Raw genomic sequence first — 18842 nt, 5'->3', positions numbered from 1 at the left:
CTTGTAAACGAGCAGTTATTTGCGGAGAATGTTTGCTCAGTTTATTTTTCCGATGGTGAAGGGAAGTTTGCTTGTAAAATGTGCGTTACAGTTTATACGCACTAGGTTTACGAAATGCCTTTTTTACTATTATTGAAATTCGCGCTTTTTTTTCAAATCACATTTAACTATGAAGTATGAACAAACGTATTGTTTATTTATTGTATTGTTTTTTGTTTTACATTACAGTGTGCTAACTATGAGTGCTTGGTATTCAAACTTAAAGTTTTTAATTAAAAAAAAACAGTATTTCTAATCGGCGAATTGTTTTATATTTTGTGTGGCTATATTGCGATGACACCATGGCTTGTCGTTTCTAAATATTTTTAAGAAATCTTTTTCAACAAAATTCCGTTATTACCCCTTCTGATGTATGTAAAAAAGTAAGTTTTGTTGTTTGGCAAATCTAGCTGGTATAGTTCGTATTAATAGCCTATAGAAAAACATTTTTTTATGATAGATACTATGCAAAACACAAGTTGAAATCTATTTTCGTTTCTTGTCGAAGATTATTGTTCGTATGACCCTTAAAAGGTTAAGAAAATAAAGTTCTATTATATTGGATTCATTGCAAGCTGGGTTAAAACTAATCGAGATGAAATGTCCAAACGGAATAGGAGGGTTTAGTTGGATTAAGTGGAAGTCAAACCACAAATTCAACAACCACACACTTTGGATTGGTGTTGCGTTTCGAAATCTACCGTTTTGCAAACCACCGAAAAAGTTTTATAAAAACAATTTTTTTCATAGTTATTGGTTATATCCTTGGACTTACGTTTAATATTCAGTGGTTTGAGTATGAACTAACTCTTTCGTGAGTGAGTAGGAAAGTAATTTTTACCCGAACGCATTCCGCAAACCACAAAACATGGGCCGAACAAGAGATTAAATGTCATTCGTGTGAAAACTCATGTCTCAACAAACATTGAAATCCCCGGTTGCTGGCAACTCGGACTAGTCCTACGCAGGTTTACCGTTACCAAAAAACGACTGGCTGGAAGAAGGGGAATCCTTTTCCAAAGTCTCGTCCCAGAAAGTAACCACAATTGTTGGCTACAATTTTAATAAGATTGTTATAGAAGACTATATAGAGTTTATTTACTGCGTGCTGCATCTTGGGTGACCTTTAGATGACATCTCAAAAAAATATTTACGATTAACTGTTCGTTATATTTTGGTATATTTTGGAATTTTATGATTTTCGTGAGACTGCTTTGGTTGAACAAATTTAAATTCACTGGTTGTATACGGTAACTATAAAGACCAAAGGAAATAAAAAATAAGTTTCCTTTGTTATTTGATTAAACAACAAAATCTTGACCATAAGTTGTGTTAAAGGTTATTTATCAACGAGACCTTATTCGGTTTAGCGACGTTGAATTTCAAAAATAAAAAATAAACGGCGATGATTTTGTTTTTAGAAACTTATGGGTCAAAAATCTAAATTACGAAAATTTGTTGCAAATAAGAGGAGCATTAGGGCATATTGGTTGGGTTTTAGTAAGACTTAGTAGAAGGACCGTTCTTATTTATCATTTATATTAGTGTATAGTTTCGTCCAATCTCCTGTACTGTGCATTGTGCAATCTCTTTCTGGTTTGTTTTATTCGCAGTGTTCTTAGGCAAAATTACATAAACATAACATAAAAACATGTATTAAATATATAAGTGTCATAGACTCTGGGGGCCCAATTTTTCCAGGGTATAAGGCTACAGCCTCAGTAGTTAATCCGGCACTGGTGTTACGTAATCAGCAGTATTATTTTTACCTGCCTGGCTGTTTTATGTTTTTTAATGTTTGTGGTCTTAGCAATTTTATCTTAGGTTGTTATTATACGAACGGTCCATGTTATTGGCAAAACGTATAAGATAAGACATTAGTTTTAATCACAAAGTTTTTATTAGGAGGAAAACATGTTTAACCTAGATCAGGGGTTCTTAAACTGGGGTCCATGGACCCCTTGGGGGTCCGTGAACTAGTTTTAGTGGGTCCATGAAGGCCTCATTAAAGAACTAGTGTATACTAAAGAAGTAACTATTTATTTAAAGAAAACACTTTAATTAAAAATTAAACGGTTTTGCACTGAATGTATAGTTAGGCTTTTTAGAAACCTAAATCGGGGACGCATATTGAAAACTGCCAATAAACTTAAGGCTAGGGAAACCATATTTTCAGCAACCAAAAGAGGACATTTTTTTGCCTGCAAGTAAAACGAAAGTAGAATTGTTACGTTTGACAAAAACGTGCCATATCCACAAGTATTGCATTCAGCTTCGAAATTAATAGGTCCCTTTCTGAAACACGGATACTTCTGGCGTAGCTTATCACTCATCAGTAAACAGAGTTTTCCTTTTCGGCATTATAATTTATAGCTTATTTTGCTTTATGGTTGTCTATATTTAAAGAATAATAAAGCAAAATAAAAACATTTGCTGAAAACCACCTGTATGCTATAGACCAGTGGTTCTTAACCGTATTTCAGCCGCATCCCCTTTTGGTAATTTTCCTATGCCTAGCGCCGCCCCCCTCTCTACGAAAAGCAATTCGGCATTTGAAATTAAACATTACTGAGAAAACTTGAAAATAGTGTAGTTTGTTATCGGTCGTTATATCTCCGATGATATGAAAACATGCAAAGACACTCAAAGAGACTTTGTGCTAAAAAGTTAACAAACGTAAGAAAACACAAGAGTGTGCTTATTTAAAATGAAACGACTATATACCCAACGTTTAAGCACGTCAAACATCTTTTACGTATCGAAAACCAGTGACATGTATCAATAGGGAACCACTCACTAACGTAAAACCTTAAGTTGTATATAGAACTATAGCAGCCATGGTTCGCATTGCAGGATATTCAGCTAACACGTAATCCTGGTGCCATACTGCGTCCAACGTAAATAAAATCTCGTTTAAAACTGAAAATTGGTTACGATTAAAACCGCCGCATTAAATGCGAAATTTTGCTAACTCAACCTAAATTTTGCGCGTTAACATACTTAAAGAAATTTTTAAACCTAAAAGTAAATTTAATTAAGGCAATATACGTATAGTTTGATTTTTATTTCCATGCAGGTAATTGCTATTAAAGTTTTTTATACAATGCAACAAAGTATGTAACTAAAAGCAATTTTGGAACCACTCACAAACGTAAAACCTCTAAGCAGATACGTAATCCCTGTACCATATTGCGTCGAACGTAAGTAAAATCTGGTTCGAAACTGAAAGTTGGTTACTTTTCAAACCGCCACATTAAATGCGAAATTTTGCGAACTCTACCTAAATTTTGCGCGGTAACAGACGTCAAGAAGTTTTTAAACATAGAAGTCTTAAGTTGGAAACATTAGAACTTATTTCTATTAAGGCAATCAGTATGTTATGACATTAATTTGATTTGTAAAGCTGAAAAGCACGACATTTATCGACCCAGAGTTACTAAAAAACGTTAAACTTTAAGTTGTAACAGCAATTGTTTAGACTTGCGTAATGTTCAAGCAAATAATACCGGCGCCAAACTGCGCCAAACTGCGCCATACGTAAAAAAAAATCATGGATAATATATAATAAAATTGCTTAAACAGTGACAGGTTTGCGACGGCACTCACTCGCTTATCTTCTTCAAAAAGACATCTCTCAGCACCCGTCGGATAATATCCATTTAATTTTTTTTACTCACCACTCATAAAAAAGAAACTAGCTCCAGCAACCTCGTCCCCAGAAAAATACTTCTTAACACCCGGTGGAAAAATAGTTAATTTATGTTAAAAATTTGCGTGACAGCCTTACCAACCAAATAAGAAAAGTAAAAAGTATTACTTAGTTTTGGGAAAGAATTGCTAAATGGCTAAGTCAAGAGTTTTTACATTTTTACGTTTTTTTGTTGGAAATCTTAAATTGAAAAATCCGGGACAAATTGGTTAACCGGGCGGGACACCGGGACAAGGCCTCAAAACCGGGACTGTCCCGGCTAAACCGGGACGTATGGCAAGCCTATGTATAGTTAGACTCCATTTAACTTTCTCATTTTTTGTACCGAAATAACAGATTTACGAAGTCTATTTGTATTGTGACGTCAATTTATGACGTCATTTTGGAGAATTTTTTGCGTACCGGGGTCCATGCAAAGCAAAAAAAAATTAGGGGTCCGCAGTAAAAAAAGTTTAAGAACCCCTGACCTAGATGGAACACTGCAAATGTTTTGGCATAATACGCTACGACTATTCGAAAGCGTCCTTTGTAAAATACAGGGGACGAGGAAACTTATTCGCAGTGTTCTTAGTCATTGGGTACTTCAGAATGTGCCCGTCACGCGTCCCAATCCATATACCACGTTCCAAACAGCGATCCATTTCAAATTTTTAATAGACACAGGACGCGGGTCGCTCCCCCGTCAGCGTTTGATTGACGATTTCCGCCGTGACAAAAAAGTTGTTTGGCAAAAAAGCCTTTGGCCACGCGCGGATACGATTAAGCGATAGCAGTCTTCCAACTAATCCAATAATCTAAATCAAAAAACAGCTCCTCTGGTAATTGTAATTGTTAACCAACGTTTCGGCAACCTATACAAGCCGCCTTCGTCAGGGTGAATGACACTGAACGCTCGTACAATAAATGGAAAGCAAAAAAAAGGAAAAAAGCAGAAATAAACGCGGGCAACGAAACGATAAGAAAATAATTAGCGACTGCCTCTAGTCCTTCAGCAGATGCTTGTAGCATGCAGAAAGCATCACGTCAGTTTTGACGTTCATGGTGTTACCCTTCTTATGGATGTTCCACGATTCCAAAAATAATCTTTTCCTGTAGTCTGATTCACGTGCTATTGTTGAAGCGCCACCAAAATCAATTTGGTGGCTTCGGGAAACAGCATGGTATGAGAGTGCAGACTTCTTTGCGTCGTTATTTGCCACGTCACTTTGGTGTTCTTTTCGGCGAGTCTTGAATGACCTTCCGGTCTCGCCGATATAGACCAAATTACAATCCGCACAGGGGATTGAATATACCACACCTCGTTGGTCAAAGGAACTGATGGGGTCTCTGGGGTGACTCAGAAGCTTTCGAAGAGTATTGGCAGGTTGCACACCAACCGCTATACCGAAGTCTCCCAACATACGTCTTAACACATCGGTTAGTTTTGGTATGTAGGGCAGCGTAACAAACCCATCTTTTTTCACAAAACTAACCTGCGTAGCAACAGAATTCGGTCGGTCGTGGAGCATCCAGTTGGGGTAACCGTTGGACTTCAGGGCTTCGTGTACCTTTTTAAGTTCCACCTCGCGCTCAATGCTGTTAGAACATAGGCGTCGGGCCTGGTCCTCAAGTGATCGCACGAAACCTCTCTTTTGGTAAATAGGGTGATGCGAACGAAAATTAAGATACCTGCCGGTACTCGTTGGCTTGTGGTACACTCTTGAACATAAATCACCGACAGAAGTCGTTGTGACTTGGACATCTAAAAATGAAAGGAGGTTTCCCTGTTGCATTTCCATGGTGAATAGAATACCTTTCTGCGCCTGATTAAGATGGTGCAGAAATAGTTCCACCTGATCTTTAGCAATGACGGCAAATATGTCGCCAACATAACGCCGCCAGAACCTTGGTGGGTTGGCAAATGTTGTCAGGGCTTTTCCTTCCAGGGTTTCCATGGTCATGTTGGCGACCACCACAGAAACTGGAGAACCCATCGCTGTGCCCTGTATTTGGTGGTAAAATTTTCTCCTGAATGTTAGAAACGCTTGCTGTAAACAAATTTGCAACCCAGTCACAACATCCGCCGGGAGCCAAGGCGTCCTGTCTTTGAGGCTGTAGTCGGCCAAAATTCTGGATTACGCGATATCCATTGCCAATTCCACTGGTACACTAGTGAAAAGTGACACAACGTCATATGAGACCATAACCTCTTCACCGGACAGGGGAGACAACTGTGTCAACAATTTAACATCATTGCTGCAGTCGAAAAAGGTATTTGGCAGCAACCTGCGCACCATAAGACAATCATTCAAGGAAAACTTGCAAACTGCCTCCGCACTTATTGGATGGGACGCAGCAACCTCAGTAACAACGAGCACCAAGCAATCAGAAGTCTAAGGTCTAATGAAAACATCTTAATTTCACCCGCAGACAAAGGTAACTGTACCGTAATCATGAACAACCAAGATTACGAGAGAAAAATGCTTAACTTATTGCAGGATCCGTCAACATACAAGCACCCACCTCGTGACCCAACACGAAAGTCGGAACGCATCCTTAATAAGTTTGTTGCTATACTTTGCACACGGAGAGGCGGTGTATTTCAGAAGCCATGTTCCACCAGCTGCATAGCACGGACGGTTCTGCGCCACGCATGTATGACTTACCTAAAATACACAAAGAAGGCATCCCACTCAGGCCTATTGTTTCGTTCGTTGGTACGCCAACCTATAATTTGGCGAAATACATAGCGAAAGTCATCTCTCCGCTAGTGGGAAACACAGAGTGGACTGTTCTGAACTCGTCAAATTTTGTTAAATTGTTGACACATTTGTCTCCCCTGTCCGGTAAAAAAAATCGCACTCGCTTCGCTTGCCAGGTGGGTCTTGACTTAAAAACTAACAAACACCGACCTAGATTAACTTTAAATGTTATCGCGTTTCCTAAAATTATTTTTATTACACTTTTATTAGTAGTACGGATGGCGACGTGTGAACTCGAATTTTAAACCAAACCAACGCTTTTTTTTGCGCTTTGCGCCAACACTTTACTGCCTCCGTAAACGTAATTAAACACATTTTAAGGACAAAAACGATCCGCGAGGCCCGGCTGATTCACAGTTGTTCTAACATGATAATAACACAATTCTTTGTTGTCAATTTGTGCGGCCCGCGGAGACCTTTCTGAGTTTGGTTTTGGCCCGCGACTAGAAAAAGGTTGCCGACCCCTGACCTAAACAGACATAAATTGTTGAATTTTTTTTCTTCGAGTATTTTTTGAATCGATTTCAAACTTGCTAGCTCTTCTACAACAGAGTTACTTGCTTTTTCCAATGTTTGAATATGTGTGTGAAAGACAGACATAATTGTGGGTGCAGATGCAAGATGTATATTTTATTCATTTTATTCTAAAATAACTAATTGTTCGATAATTGTAATTGGATGCTTGTGACAAAAAAACAAAGATTTTAACAGTAACAACTTTTCTGCCGCTCTTTGATTCCAGAAAAAAAGTCAGCGATGTTGCTATGGAAAATAATTTTCTGTATTTAACTTCTACAAATCGCAGTAGCCTTATGGTTGTTCAGTTTTAACTGTGTAAATCGAACAAATATTGAAATAGATTGTTGCAAGTGGTTTCAATATCTATGCTCATTACTTCAGTACCATAATTGTGAATAAAGTTTATTAAAACGTGATCTTGACAGCTTACTCCAATCAACGATATGCCCAATGATTTATTCACCTTAACAAACACATTTTTACCAAGCTCACTACGCCTCAATCCTCCGAACATTGTAATGCAATTTGAACGCTTACATTTTTTGGGCGGATGCGTGCGTCACGACGCCAAGTGGAAATTCACAGAAAGTAACTTGTGAGTTGCGTTTGAATGTTTTCGCTTTGGAAAAGAGTTTTTATGTATTGCGTCAGCTTAGTTAGAAACGTCAATCACCATGTTTTTTTATATTTTTATACTGCAAGTTGGTATTTTTTTCGCGCTACGTGTTTATGTTGTTTTTTCGCGCCCCGTGGTTTAGAACGTTTGGTTCGTTGCTGGTTTTCTTTCTTTTATTGTTTGCCTGGTATATATATATATATACATATATATATATGTTTTCGCCTTTAGTTGCAATTATACTGCCCTAGAGAAGATTGCCCGAAGTCAAAACGTTGGCACTTTAATAAATTTTTGCCGGAAGAACAATTGTACCATTGAAAAAAGTAACATATAATAGAGCAATGAGTTTTACTGAGATTAGTTCTACACCAATACAATAGCAAAATAGTTTCCGGTTTGCGAATGTTATAAACTGTAACCCAGCGACCTGGACACCGTTGGAGTTAATGTCGCTCAGATAGCGAAAAAACAATGTTTATTTTTATTTTTGTTTAATTTTCTTAAGTTTTTCTTATGTTGCTGCATGTTTTCTCGATGCAGCATAAAGGTCAAGTGAGTTCGCAACTAAAAGTTTAAAATCAAAACGCGGAATTCATTTGGCCTTGAGCAAACGGAATGTAAGCAAAGCACCAACTTGCTAAAGCGAAAATGAAACTTTCGGATTCCGAACGCGCCACCCTAGCCCGATTCACATCCTGTTTTTCAACGAGAGAGAAAAATACGAATGTTGGATAAATTAGAAAACCGCTGTCGAGTAGCATGCGCGCGTGAGTAAATGCTTCCGAAACGATTTTTTTTACCAGTTTTTACGCGTCTGTCATATTGTGACGTATTATAGTCGATGTATCAACGCTACCAATTCAAATTAGTTTCCTCGGCCCGCGCAGTTACGAATGGTCCATAAGCAGATTCGGTTTGCTTAGGCTTTTGCCCTTACAAACCCGGTAAAAAAATTTCCGTTGTTGAGCCGAGAATGCCAGACTTGTGTTTACTGTTAAGTCAAGTAACACATAGGCTAGAACCACAGTGGCGAAAATTCAGAAATCAACTTTTCGAGTAGTCACAGTGTATCATGTTAAGACAATTCTGAATTGAAGTTTTCAAAGTTCGATGTCTAAGGCATGTTTTCCTCCTCATATATACTAAGTGATTAAAGCTAAACAGTCTCATCTGACTTACATGACAACAATGGGTAAACCCACTTTGGAATATTTTGGTGTTGGCGATATTATTGTGTTTGCAGGTAAGCGGATTATGGAATGTTTAGCGCCTGGCAGTTGATATTCTCCCTTGTTATATTACCAAATAATTTTGAAACACTTTCCAGGTACTTTGATTCTTTCTGGACTAATTGGAATCTACTTTTCCGTTAAGGACCGCAAGAATGGTTTAGAAAACTACTATTACGGAGGAAAGAACATGCATCCGGTAAACTAAATAAATGATATGGAATTGTAAAGTTTTCCCAAACAAGTGATTAAAGTAAATTAAATTGAATAGCCTAGGCCAGTGGTCTCCAACCTTTTTAATTCGCGACCCCAATTTAAATAAAATGAAATCAGAATTTAAATTGCGACCCCATTTTGTTTGCAGATAGGAATAAAAAAAATATATATATAATAATGCTGGAACTAAGTAACATGATCAAATATGCGTAAATTATATACATTTCCAAAGAACTGTGGCTACATATGTGCACCAAAATAATTTCTTTTAGGAAGTTTTATTTCAATTATGAATTTAAATTTAGCACACGAACGACCACCAAAATTTCATTTTGTTTTAACAATAAACTGCATTTCGTGTTATGGTTGCGCCTGCATAATGTTCAGCAGTTTTAAAAGCGCGGCATAACCGCATAAGCATAACCGCATGGCATGCTCTACTTTACGATGTTTTGTTTTTAAATATGCTCATTACGCTGAATTTCGTTAAACAAAGCCATGTGGTTGAAAACGGAAAGAATAGTTAACTCACAATAGTGAAAAGAATCGGGTAAGTTAATTGTATTGAAGTCCAAAAATAAATATTTGCTGAAATCTTTGTAACCTAGCAGGTTTTAACAGCAGAAACACACCTATTTTATGTAGAAGAAACAAAAGCTTATCTTTGCTATGTACTCAATTACGTTTATTAGCGTGACGTCACTGTAAAGAAAACGAAATACATAAATCGTACTAAAAGAGCAAAATATGGTGAGTGATGGCGCGACCCCAGAAAAATTTTAGACGACCCCACTTGGGGTCGCGACCCATTGGTTGGAGACCACTGGCATAGGCTAAATACGTGCAATATGAAAAATGGATCGACGAATTTCAAGCTACTAATTGGGAATCACTTTTGATGTAAACTACGTAATGTTTTACAAGGGAAAAGCCCTCAAATTGTTTTATTTCAGGTCCCCCTCGGTACTTCTATAGCAGTGACATTTATCTCAGCCCTAACGGTGATCGCAATACCGACAGAGGCGTACGTGTATGGACTGGTTACTCTCTGGTTTACCTTTCATTTGGCCATTTCCATTGCTGTAGCCTGCATCTACTATATTCCTCTAATGCACAGTCTACAACTTGACACTATTTATCAGGTACAAAGAACTTAACGGTTTGGCTATAATTGAATAAAGCGGACTAAGTCAGACGTAACGATGGTATAATGATTTTGTAATTGTTTTACTTTAAAACATCTCAGTAACACATAAATTGCAATACATGGGTGTTGTTTGCTTTAAAAAACAAAACTATATAGTTTTTCTTGATTTAATAAATTACTATACTAATAAATTACTATACAATCGAATAATTAATTAATTTACTCAACGGTGGTCTGAAGACGCTTGTAACATAGTTTATAAAACACTGTAAATCTAGCTATTAGCCTACCACAGATTAAACGCACAGATTTTTGCATATCATGATGATGGCAGCTTTACAAAATACTTTATTGAAACACTTAAACTTGCTGACCCTGCAAGTCGCGACGTTTATGCATATTGTTAATCCGAAGTGGCCCTATGATGTTTTAGACTACCCTAAACATCAATATAATCAAAAGCTGAAAGCTCATATGCTATATCTCAACAAAATGTCTATGTTTATGAAAAATATAACGACTTTTCGGTATGGATAAACATGGGAAAGTAAGTTGAGAAGAACTACATAACATAATATCATTAACACTAAATATAGCGTACTCATTTTGGATGTTTTTTTGCCAGTACTTGGAGCTGCGGTTTCATCCGATATTGAGAAGAATCGTTTCGGCCTGTGAAATTTTATCGATGGTGAGAAATTTCAGTATGCGGTTTGATAACGCCGCTAACGCCGCTGTTTTATTTGAATCGTTTAAGCCAAGTTATTAATTTTCCAGTTGTGCTACATGGGCGTATCAGTGTTCGTGCCAGCTCTTGCATTAAGCGCGGTAACGCCGATTTCTATGCAATGGAGCATCCTGCTGACCAGTTCTGTATGTACGCTCTACACCACCTTTGTAAGTCTGTTGGTCGTACATAACATTGATTAACCTCAAATTGTGCACTTTATGTCAGAGGCGCGAGGCCGCAAGCATAAGCTAAAAAGCATCGAAACAGATTAAAATAATCCCAAACTTATCCTAAAGCCAATGTTTGTTATGAATGACAGGCTTGCCAAAAGTGCGCATTTTGGAAAAACTAATTTGGGCAAAAAATTAAAATCAACCACTTTGTTCTAACACTAGTATTACCGCCAGCGGTCAAAATGACTTGAATCTTGAATCTTAGCATATACTTCATTCGCCATATTTACGAAATGCATTGTAGGTACCCAACGTACGTTTTAGCTGCGTAAAGGGAGTTTGATTATTTTTGTATTTCAACTAACATGAACATAAAAAAAAAATTATTTAAAAGCAAATATTTCTTAAATAATCAAAAAGAGATCAAACGGCCCTTTTTATTATACTGCTTGTTAAATGGACCACAATTAGCTATTTAAAAGCATACAAGAACAAGAAAATTAGCAGCACTCAGCGCAATCCGCATAACTTTTATACAATCGTACTTTCCGTAACCAACGGTAATACACAGCATCCACAAGACATTTTTACAGTTCGGTTTTGTTGGTAGTTATAAGTCGTTTCCATTGCTTCCGCTTTCTGCTTTCGTAATCATCAATCGAACTGGATGAATTGTTGACTCAAAATTAAGAACTAGAACTGTTACCAGCTATTGCACCAATTGTTGTATGGATGTTTTAAAGCAAAAGCACAAGAAAAGGCTGTCGTTTAACTTTAAGGCGAATATAATCTGGAGGAATTAAAATTTGCTTTATGATCAAAATGACCGTTGGCGGTAATTTCAGGTAACTCGCTTTCTACCTCATATTGTGGATGTTCTAAAAAACTAAAGATTTTCATGCTAAAAGGCAACCGCATAGACTTGAAAAAAGTCGATAAGTTTGTATACTTTAACAGCCACCTAAGCGGGGAAATAAAGCTATAAACGATTTAAAATAAAAAAAACGGTCAAAATGACCACATCGGTAATTCTAGTCTTAAACACGGACAATCAGTTTACATGCATGATATTTATAGGGTAAGCTGAGGATTTTCCTAAGATAACTTCAGTATTTTCATTTAATTTTAAGTCTATATTTCATACAAGTCTCTTGCAATATCAATCAACAGTAATTATTGAAACAATAAAATATACTAATACTAAATCAGAAAAAAATGCATTATAGGAAATAAAATTTCTCGAACCTAATTCACTAGATTGGAAATTAACCCATTTGGTTATAATGTTTAGTGAATGCCCTAGTCTGGAACTTTCGCTACAGGCCACAAAGGCACAATAAGCTTTCGTTTTCAGGGTGGAATAAAAGCGATCGTGTGGACTGATGTGGTACAATCAGTGGTTATATTTATCGGAGTACTCGCAGCCCTGATAAAAACGACCATGATTGTTGGAGGAATGGGTAGCATTTTCCAAGCTTTGGAACGAAGCGGAAGAAACAATTTTCTCGAGTATAAAAATTTGTTTTGCGACAAGGAAATCTCTACACTTTACTATACTCCGATATTTTGTAAATTTAAATAGTTGTTTCATACGGTGACAATTTGTATAGGTTAAATATGAATTTCAATAAGCACCATTATAATGATTACGTGGAACAAAATTAAAAAAGTATATTGTTTTAAATTTTTTAATTCTTACACCAACACAAATTTCTGCGGTTAATTGTTTCCTTTTACTGTACCGTGTAAAAAAGGCAAGCATTATTTTAATAAAATATATATGGTTTTACCTGTACTTTTCAATGTATAGTTGGACTCCATTCCAAGCCTAATTAATACACATTTTTCGCATAACAATTTATTACTGAATTCAGGTTTAACCCGGATCCAACAATTCGAAGTACGTTCTGGACAATTTTGATCGGGTACAGTATGACTTCCAACAACGAAACGTGCACAAATCAATCAATCTATCAGCGATATTTGTCTTGCAAGACTGTAAATGGAGCAAGGATGTAAGTTTTAAACATTCGCTTAGCTTACAAATGTTTTATCCCAACATATTAAGGGGTTTGGGACAATGGTGAGAACAATAAAGATACATATAAATAAATGTAACCAAGTGATTTTAAGATGTCATAATGCCGATTAAAAGATGCAGAAAAAGCTATAAGGTTTAAAATATGGGTAAACCATTCTAAACGTATTTCCGCAAACTGCATTGCAGGTTATAAAGCAAAAATAAGCCAACATTTTACAATAAAATTAATAAAATGCATTTGGTTAAAGTTCGATATTGTTGATCAATTTACACCACTTTGGTAGATGATTAGATAAACGTCTCTTGTTGATTTAGGGCGGCCATGTCAGCGTTACTTCCGAAAATGATCATCACCTCGATAGCGGTGCTGTGCGGCTGCGCGGCGTATGCCTATTTCGAGGGTTGTGATCCTTTGGAGTCAGGGATGATAACTAAGAAAGATCAGCTGATGCCCTACCTGGTGCTCGTTATCTTCCGAGAAACGCCGGGAATGGCTGGGTTCTTTGTGGCAGCCGCTTATAGCGGAACGATGAGGTACAGTGATACAGACTTGGACAACTAGCAAATAGTTCTCTTATTCAATTAAATAGAGCAAAATGCGGCTAATTTGAATTCTAATCTAGTTCCTAACGTGGTTTTGTGCTCCAGTTCAAATTGTAATCTAGTTCGGATTTTAATAAAAAATGTTAAGTACTTTGTCAATGTCCAACGGCATTCTTAATCTAGCAGTCGAAACATACAATTTACCTTAATACTCTTTGGTCGGAGCGGCTTGTAGGTGATTTTTATAATCTGAGAATCAAAGGCTTGCTGAAACATGTAAAAATCATCCACATATATAAAAATAAATATTTTTATAAGAACTAATTGCGATTTAAATAATTTGATTTTAAGTAATTAGTTGTAATGCTAATACATTTCTAGTTGAAATTTTGGTTTTGAAGAATTCGGTAATTCTTATTCTAATCTAATTTAGAAAAACTGAAATGGTCTAATTCTCATTCTAATCTAATTTTAAAAAGCTAAATTAAATCTATTTGTCCAAGTCTGCTTCAATCTTTGTATTCGAAATATGTTTCATAAATGAATAGGGGGCCTAGATGCTCTTTTATTTTGCGATGCTTATAAACAGGATTATTTAATGCGGAAAATTGTTTACAAGTGTTTTGAAATTCGATCATCATAGATTTTTAAAATGAACTTTTGTAATATTTTTCTTTATTACTGTTATAGTTTTCGTGAAAATTGTTTTTAATTTCGCAGTACGTTTTCTTCTGGAATCAATGCAGTCAGCATGCAGCTACTTGAAGATTTCATCGTCCTAAAGACACCAAACTTAAGCAGCACCAGAAAACTTATTCTAGCTAAAATAACCGGTCAGTGTTTATCAGGAAGGCTTTTTTTCACAAAAAAGCACTAAAAATGTATTTTAAATAAACAACCTTTATGTTTAATTTCTAGAATGCTGTTTCATACGTGTAAAAAATGTTAAAGTCCCTATTCTGTTGTAATTCAATGAAGAGCATTTCGAATTCGTTAAATGTTTTAAAGCCGTTAATTGTTTTTAGGCCTTTTCAACACAAAACCTTTTCATATTTATTTTTACTTGCTGCGCAGTTTTTGCCCTCGGTGTGACGGTAACCGTAGTTGCGTTTGCTGCATCGGCGTTGGACGGAACAGTTCTCTCCATGGTAATGACTATTCGAGGAGCCTTTATGGGTCCAATTCTGGGCATCTACACTCTTGGGGTTTTCTTTCCCTGGTCCAACACGAAGGTTAGCCCAAAATGTGAATACCGGATAAAACATTGAAGTCGTAATTTTGGTATGGATTTTATGGTTTTATTTTTCTCTTGTAACCACTTGTCAATAACATCCTACGTTCTTATCGTGAAAACTAAGATAAAATTGTTAATAAAATAAACAAGACCATGCCAGACTGGTAAAAAGAAAACTATTTGAGCTGATTAAGATAACACTATAGGTTTGACAAAAAAACGTAAAATGTTGTCGACCTTAGTGCCTCCTCAAGTGGTCAATATTTATTCTTAAAATGTTTCATGTGTAAGCCAACTACATTTTCCATATAAATATACGCTAAAATGGCTTTTCTAAAATCCAAACCACAATTTATGTAAATCTTACTTTTATGCTTACTCTATGAAGTAAGGATGTCCGATAATATCGGATCGGAGCTTATACCCAATGCCAACTGTCAGAATCGGTAAACCTGTTTAAAACTATTGCTATTATCGCGCTTTCATACTACGTTTATTATTATCTAAGGGAGCGATGGTCGGACATCTGGTATCCACCATATTAATGGTCTGGATTGGACTTGGTGGTTTGCTGAGTGGGAGATCCCCTGAAACCCAACGTGAAAAGCCGATCTCCACGGAACTTTGTTTGGATTTCAACGCTACCTCTAGCTGGACAACCCCACTAAGTATTAACGCTAGCCACACGACAGATTTCAGGTATAACATACTCATTAACAAATATTACTAAAAAGAAGACACCGGATATTTCATAAAATTACTAATTAGGGATGCGGATTCAAGGTCGGACTCGGGACCCGCGACTTGACGGTCGATTTATTTAGCTAAACTCTAACTCGGGAATTGGGAGTCGAGTAAACCTACGTAAGACTACCCAAATATGAAATCCAACGTGCGCATGCCATTTCTAATCTTCGAAACTAATAAGGCCGCAAACATAAAACTGTAAAGGTGAAATAGCAAGTGGTAAACTATTTGCCAACCACATATTGTGGGTGGATAAAATATATGACAGCCCTACGAGTGGATCGCTGAATATCCATTATATCTTAGTTAGGTAAATGTGTAAAATTTATGCTGTGGCGACGAAGCCGAACTCGGGACCCAGGAATAGACGAAATTGGCATATTTGGTCGGAGTCGGACTAGGGGTATTTTTGGCCAGAGTCGGATTCATATTGTTTGTAACCGACTCCGCAGCCTTGGTACTAGTTAGAGCCCCAATGGGATTTATTTTTTAATTTAAAGCAATACCGGTAACTTTCTAATATTATAAGGCCGTAGTGAAAAGTTTAACCAACCTTTTTGTTTGGTTTATAAATATAGTTATCAGGCGCCTGATTCAATACTTGGCTAACATGATGGATTACTTGTTTTTCGTCTAGCATCACCACTTCATCAAGCCAACGATATTACAACCCGATGTATGCGGTTTCTCTCCTATACACAAGTGTAATGGGTATGATGTTGACAGTCATCATCGGTCTGATGGTGTCCTTTTGCACCGGTAAAGGAAAATTTCTCAGACAGATAACCAGTAGCCGTTTATTCTCGCAAATTAAAAAATAGTTATTTAAAAATAAATGCGGCGAATTTTTAAAACAGTATAATATAATTTTTATGAAAATAATCCGTTTGTGATTGTATCGGTGGATCAGTTGTAGTCCACTATAGACAATGCTGTATAATACTAATGCATATCTGTTGGTTATAACTTAATTTGTCTTATATAGCCATTATAGCATGTTTTACTATTTTTATAGGTGATTTATTTTGCGCAAGTTGTCGTTGCATATCACAGGCCCCTAAATGTTAAATCAATACCATGGATTCTTCACAACATGTTTAGCTTGAAGTAGGACAGTATGTAGGCTCTACTCTAAGCCTGTTTAAATTAAGGATGCAATACCTGCTCTTCGTTCTGTTTTTTCGAAAAAAATGAATAATCCTCCCTGAACACTGAAAAATGCCCAAATGCTCTCCTTTTTGGATTTGGCGCTTTTTGCTTATATTTTATGAGAAAAATATTTTTATATGACTTTTCGACACGATATCTACAGTGATTAAAATGATCGCCTTTACTAAAATATTTAGCAAAATTATTAAATATTCCCGGTAAAATATATTGGCCTCATTTTGTGTCTTTAAGAAGAACTCCATTTGCATTGCACTTTTTGTCCCCAATTCGAGCAAATATTTCATGTTTTAAGCGACGAAAGTTTGGAATGACTATAGCCTCAAATAAAGTTAATTTAAGTGCTACTTTGTATAATGCAAAAATAACTCCCAATTTTGTTCCACCAACACGGCAATGGTTTTCAAGACGGCTACATGTGATAATCTCCGTAAAAATGGTTTGAATAACCGTTTTATTTCAATTGCCAAAATTACACGATTATTCAAGTCGCATTTTCCACTAACAGTTTTAGGAAGATGTAACAACCGCATAACTCCTATAAAAAACTAAGCAAACTAAATGTGTTGAACTCTAAAGGACCAAATGATCCGAAGCAACTCGATCCCAATCTGTTTTCGCCTTTCCTGAGCAACACGCTGTTCCCAAAGCAAGTTCGTAGCTTCTTTCGATTCGGAGTACCAGAAAAGTCTGCATCAAACTCCAAGAAAAAAATCGGGTTTTATTCTTCAGAACAAGGAAGCCGCCTTGAAAAACCGGCGGCAGTTGAAATGCTTCCGGTGGCAAGCGGTCAATTGGATGGCGTTGTTCTTTGATCCTCCACAAAAAACTAGTATTCTATCAGGTAGAATTTTTTATCGAAACGTTGTTGCTTTAATAAAATGTAACCGGAAGAACAATTTTACAATTGTAGCAATGCCTGGCAGCAACAGTATATTGATAGACAAATTGTTATCAGAGCTTTTATCATCTTTCGACTGTTTGTACTTTGTTTCACTTGTCCTTCAGAAAACGAACCTGTGTTGATAAACTTCGACATTATTAGTGCATCACTGCCAAATATTGATGACGCCCTGTACGTTACTGCAAGTATTGCTATGAATTATAATCGAAATGTTCCGAATGTGGTTGAAGGATTGTGAGCGATTTTGTAAATGGGTTGATAAATTAGCAGATTTGTTCCTTAAAGAAGGTGTGTACCTGCAAAAATATCTATACGCAAAATTAGACGGTGGGATAAACGCGTTGGTCGTCGATTTGATTCATCTTAACTGAAGTGCTTGTTGGGGTTTCCGACCCCACCCCCATTTCGTAAGTGACATTATCGTTTTTTGTTCGTTTTTGTAAGGGTTTAACTCGCCGTCCGAAGCTGTGTGTTTTTTTAATGAAATTGGGTCAGGCGTCTTAAGATAATGCAAAACCAAAATCAAACGCAAAACGCCGTTTTTCCTTTGCTTTCCGCGTTAATATCAGATGTTGTTGTAAGACATGGTTCGGCAGCCGCGGGCCTGTGTAATTAATCGGGCCGGCCATCTCTTTGACAAACTATACACGATTCTATTTAAAAAAAATTTAGAATATTTTAACTACACAAGCGCGAAAAATTTTCGCGCTTCGCGCGAATGATCTTTCTGCTTCCCATTTGTTTGCGTTTTGATGCTGTCTTTTCAACTAGATCAGCACTTCTTTACCGTTGCGGGGTGGAAGGCTGACACGTACGTCGCGGACAAACGGAAAACGTATTCAAAAATTTAGAACATATATTTTTTAACATTCATTTTATTTTTTATTTTCGGAAATTCAAAAGAAATGCGGACGTGTGGAATGCATTTTAACCAAACAAACGCTTTTTTATCGCGCCTTGCGCCAACGCTTTCCTGCCTCCTTTAATGTAATTAAACACGTTTTAGACTCGAGGCCCGCCTGATTCACAGTTGTTCTAACATTTCAAAAAACACAATTCTTAGTTAATATTTTGTGCGGCCCGC

General features: G+C 36.7%; 2 protein-coding genes across 2 annotated transcripts; one reads left to right on the top strand and one right to left on the bottom strand.

The window, feature by feature from the left end:
• Positions 1-4728: 4728 nt before the first annotated feature.
• Positions 4729-5775, bottom strand: LOC146169293 (uncharacterized). The gene has a single exon (XM_083386467.1). It carries the CDS (start codon positions 5719-5721, stop codon positions 4729-4731), a length of 993 nt encoding a protein of 330 aa, XP_083242593.1. The 5' UTR covers positions 5722-5775.
• Positions 5776-8815: 3040 nt separating this feature from the next.
• LOC146169292 (sodium/iodide cotransporter-like) lies at positions 8816-17669 on the top strand. The gene is made up of 11 exons (XM_083386455.1): positions 8816-8870; positions 8955-9055; positions 10026-10214; positions 10997-11116; positions 12477-12631; positions 13479-13697; positions 14427-14539; positions 14781-14938; positions 15449-15639; positions 16325-16446; positions 17434-17669. Exons 1-11 carry the CDS (start codon positions 8816-8818, stop codon positions 17667-17669), a joined length of 1659 nt encoding a protein of 552 aa, XP_083242581.1.
• The last annotated feature ends 1173 nt before the right edge of the window (positions 17670-18842 follow it).

Source organism: Ascidiella aspersa, chromosome 1 (genome assembly GCF_963924565.1).
Source record: "Ascidiella aspersa chromosome 1, kaAscAspe10.2, whole genome shotgun sequence".
In the NCBI taxonomy this organism is placed as follows: domain Eukaryota; kingdom Metazoa; phylum Chordata; class Ascidiacea; order Phlebobranchia; family Ascidiidae; genus Ascidiella; species Ascidiella aspersa.
The sequence above is the reverse complement of the archived record's forward strand: the minus strand, read 5'-3'. Positions and strand labels throughout refer to the sequence as shown.

What these genes read in the sequence shown, in the direction of transcription:
- LOC146169293 (XM_083386467.1), bottom strand. Translation starts at nt 5,721, where the DNA reads ATGGGTTCTCCAGTTTCTGTGGTGGTCGCCAACATGACCATGGAAACC.
- LOC146169292 (XM_083386455.1), top strand. Translation starts at nt 8,816, where the DNA reads ATGGGTAAACCCACTTTGGAATATTTTGGTGTTGGCGATATTATTGTG. An exon ending in AACTTGACACTATTTATCAG is followed by an intron (nt 10,215 to 10,996) that starts GTACAAAGAACT and finishes TTAATTTTCCAG; the next exon opens with TTGTGCTACATGGGCGTATC. An exon ending in GTACGCTCTACACCACCTTT is followed by an intron (nt 11,117 to 12,476) that starts GTAAGTCTGTTG and finishes TTTCGTTTTCAG; the next exon opens with GGTGGAATAAAAGCGATCGT.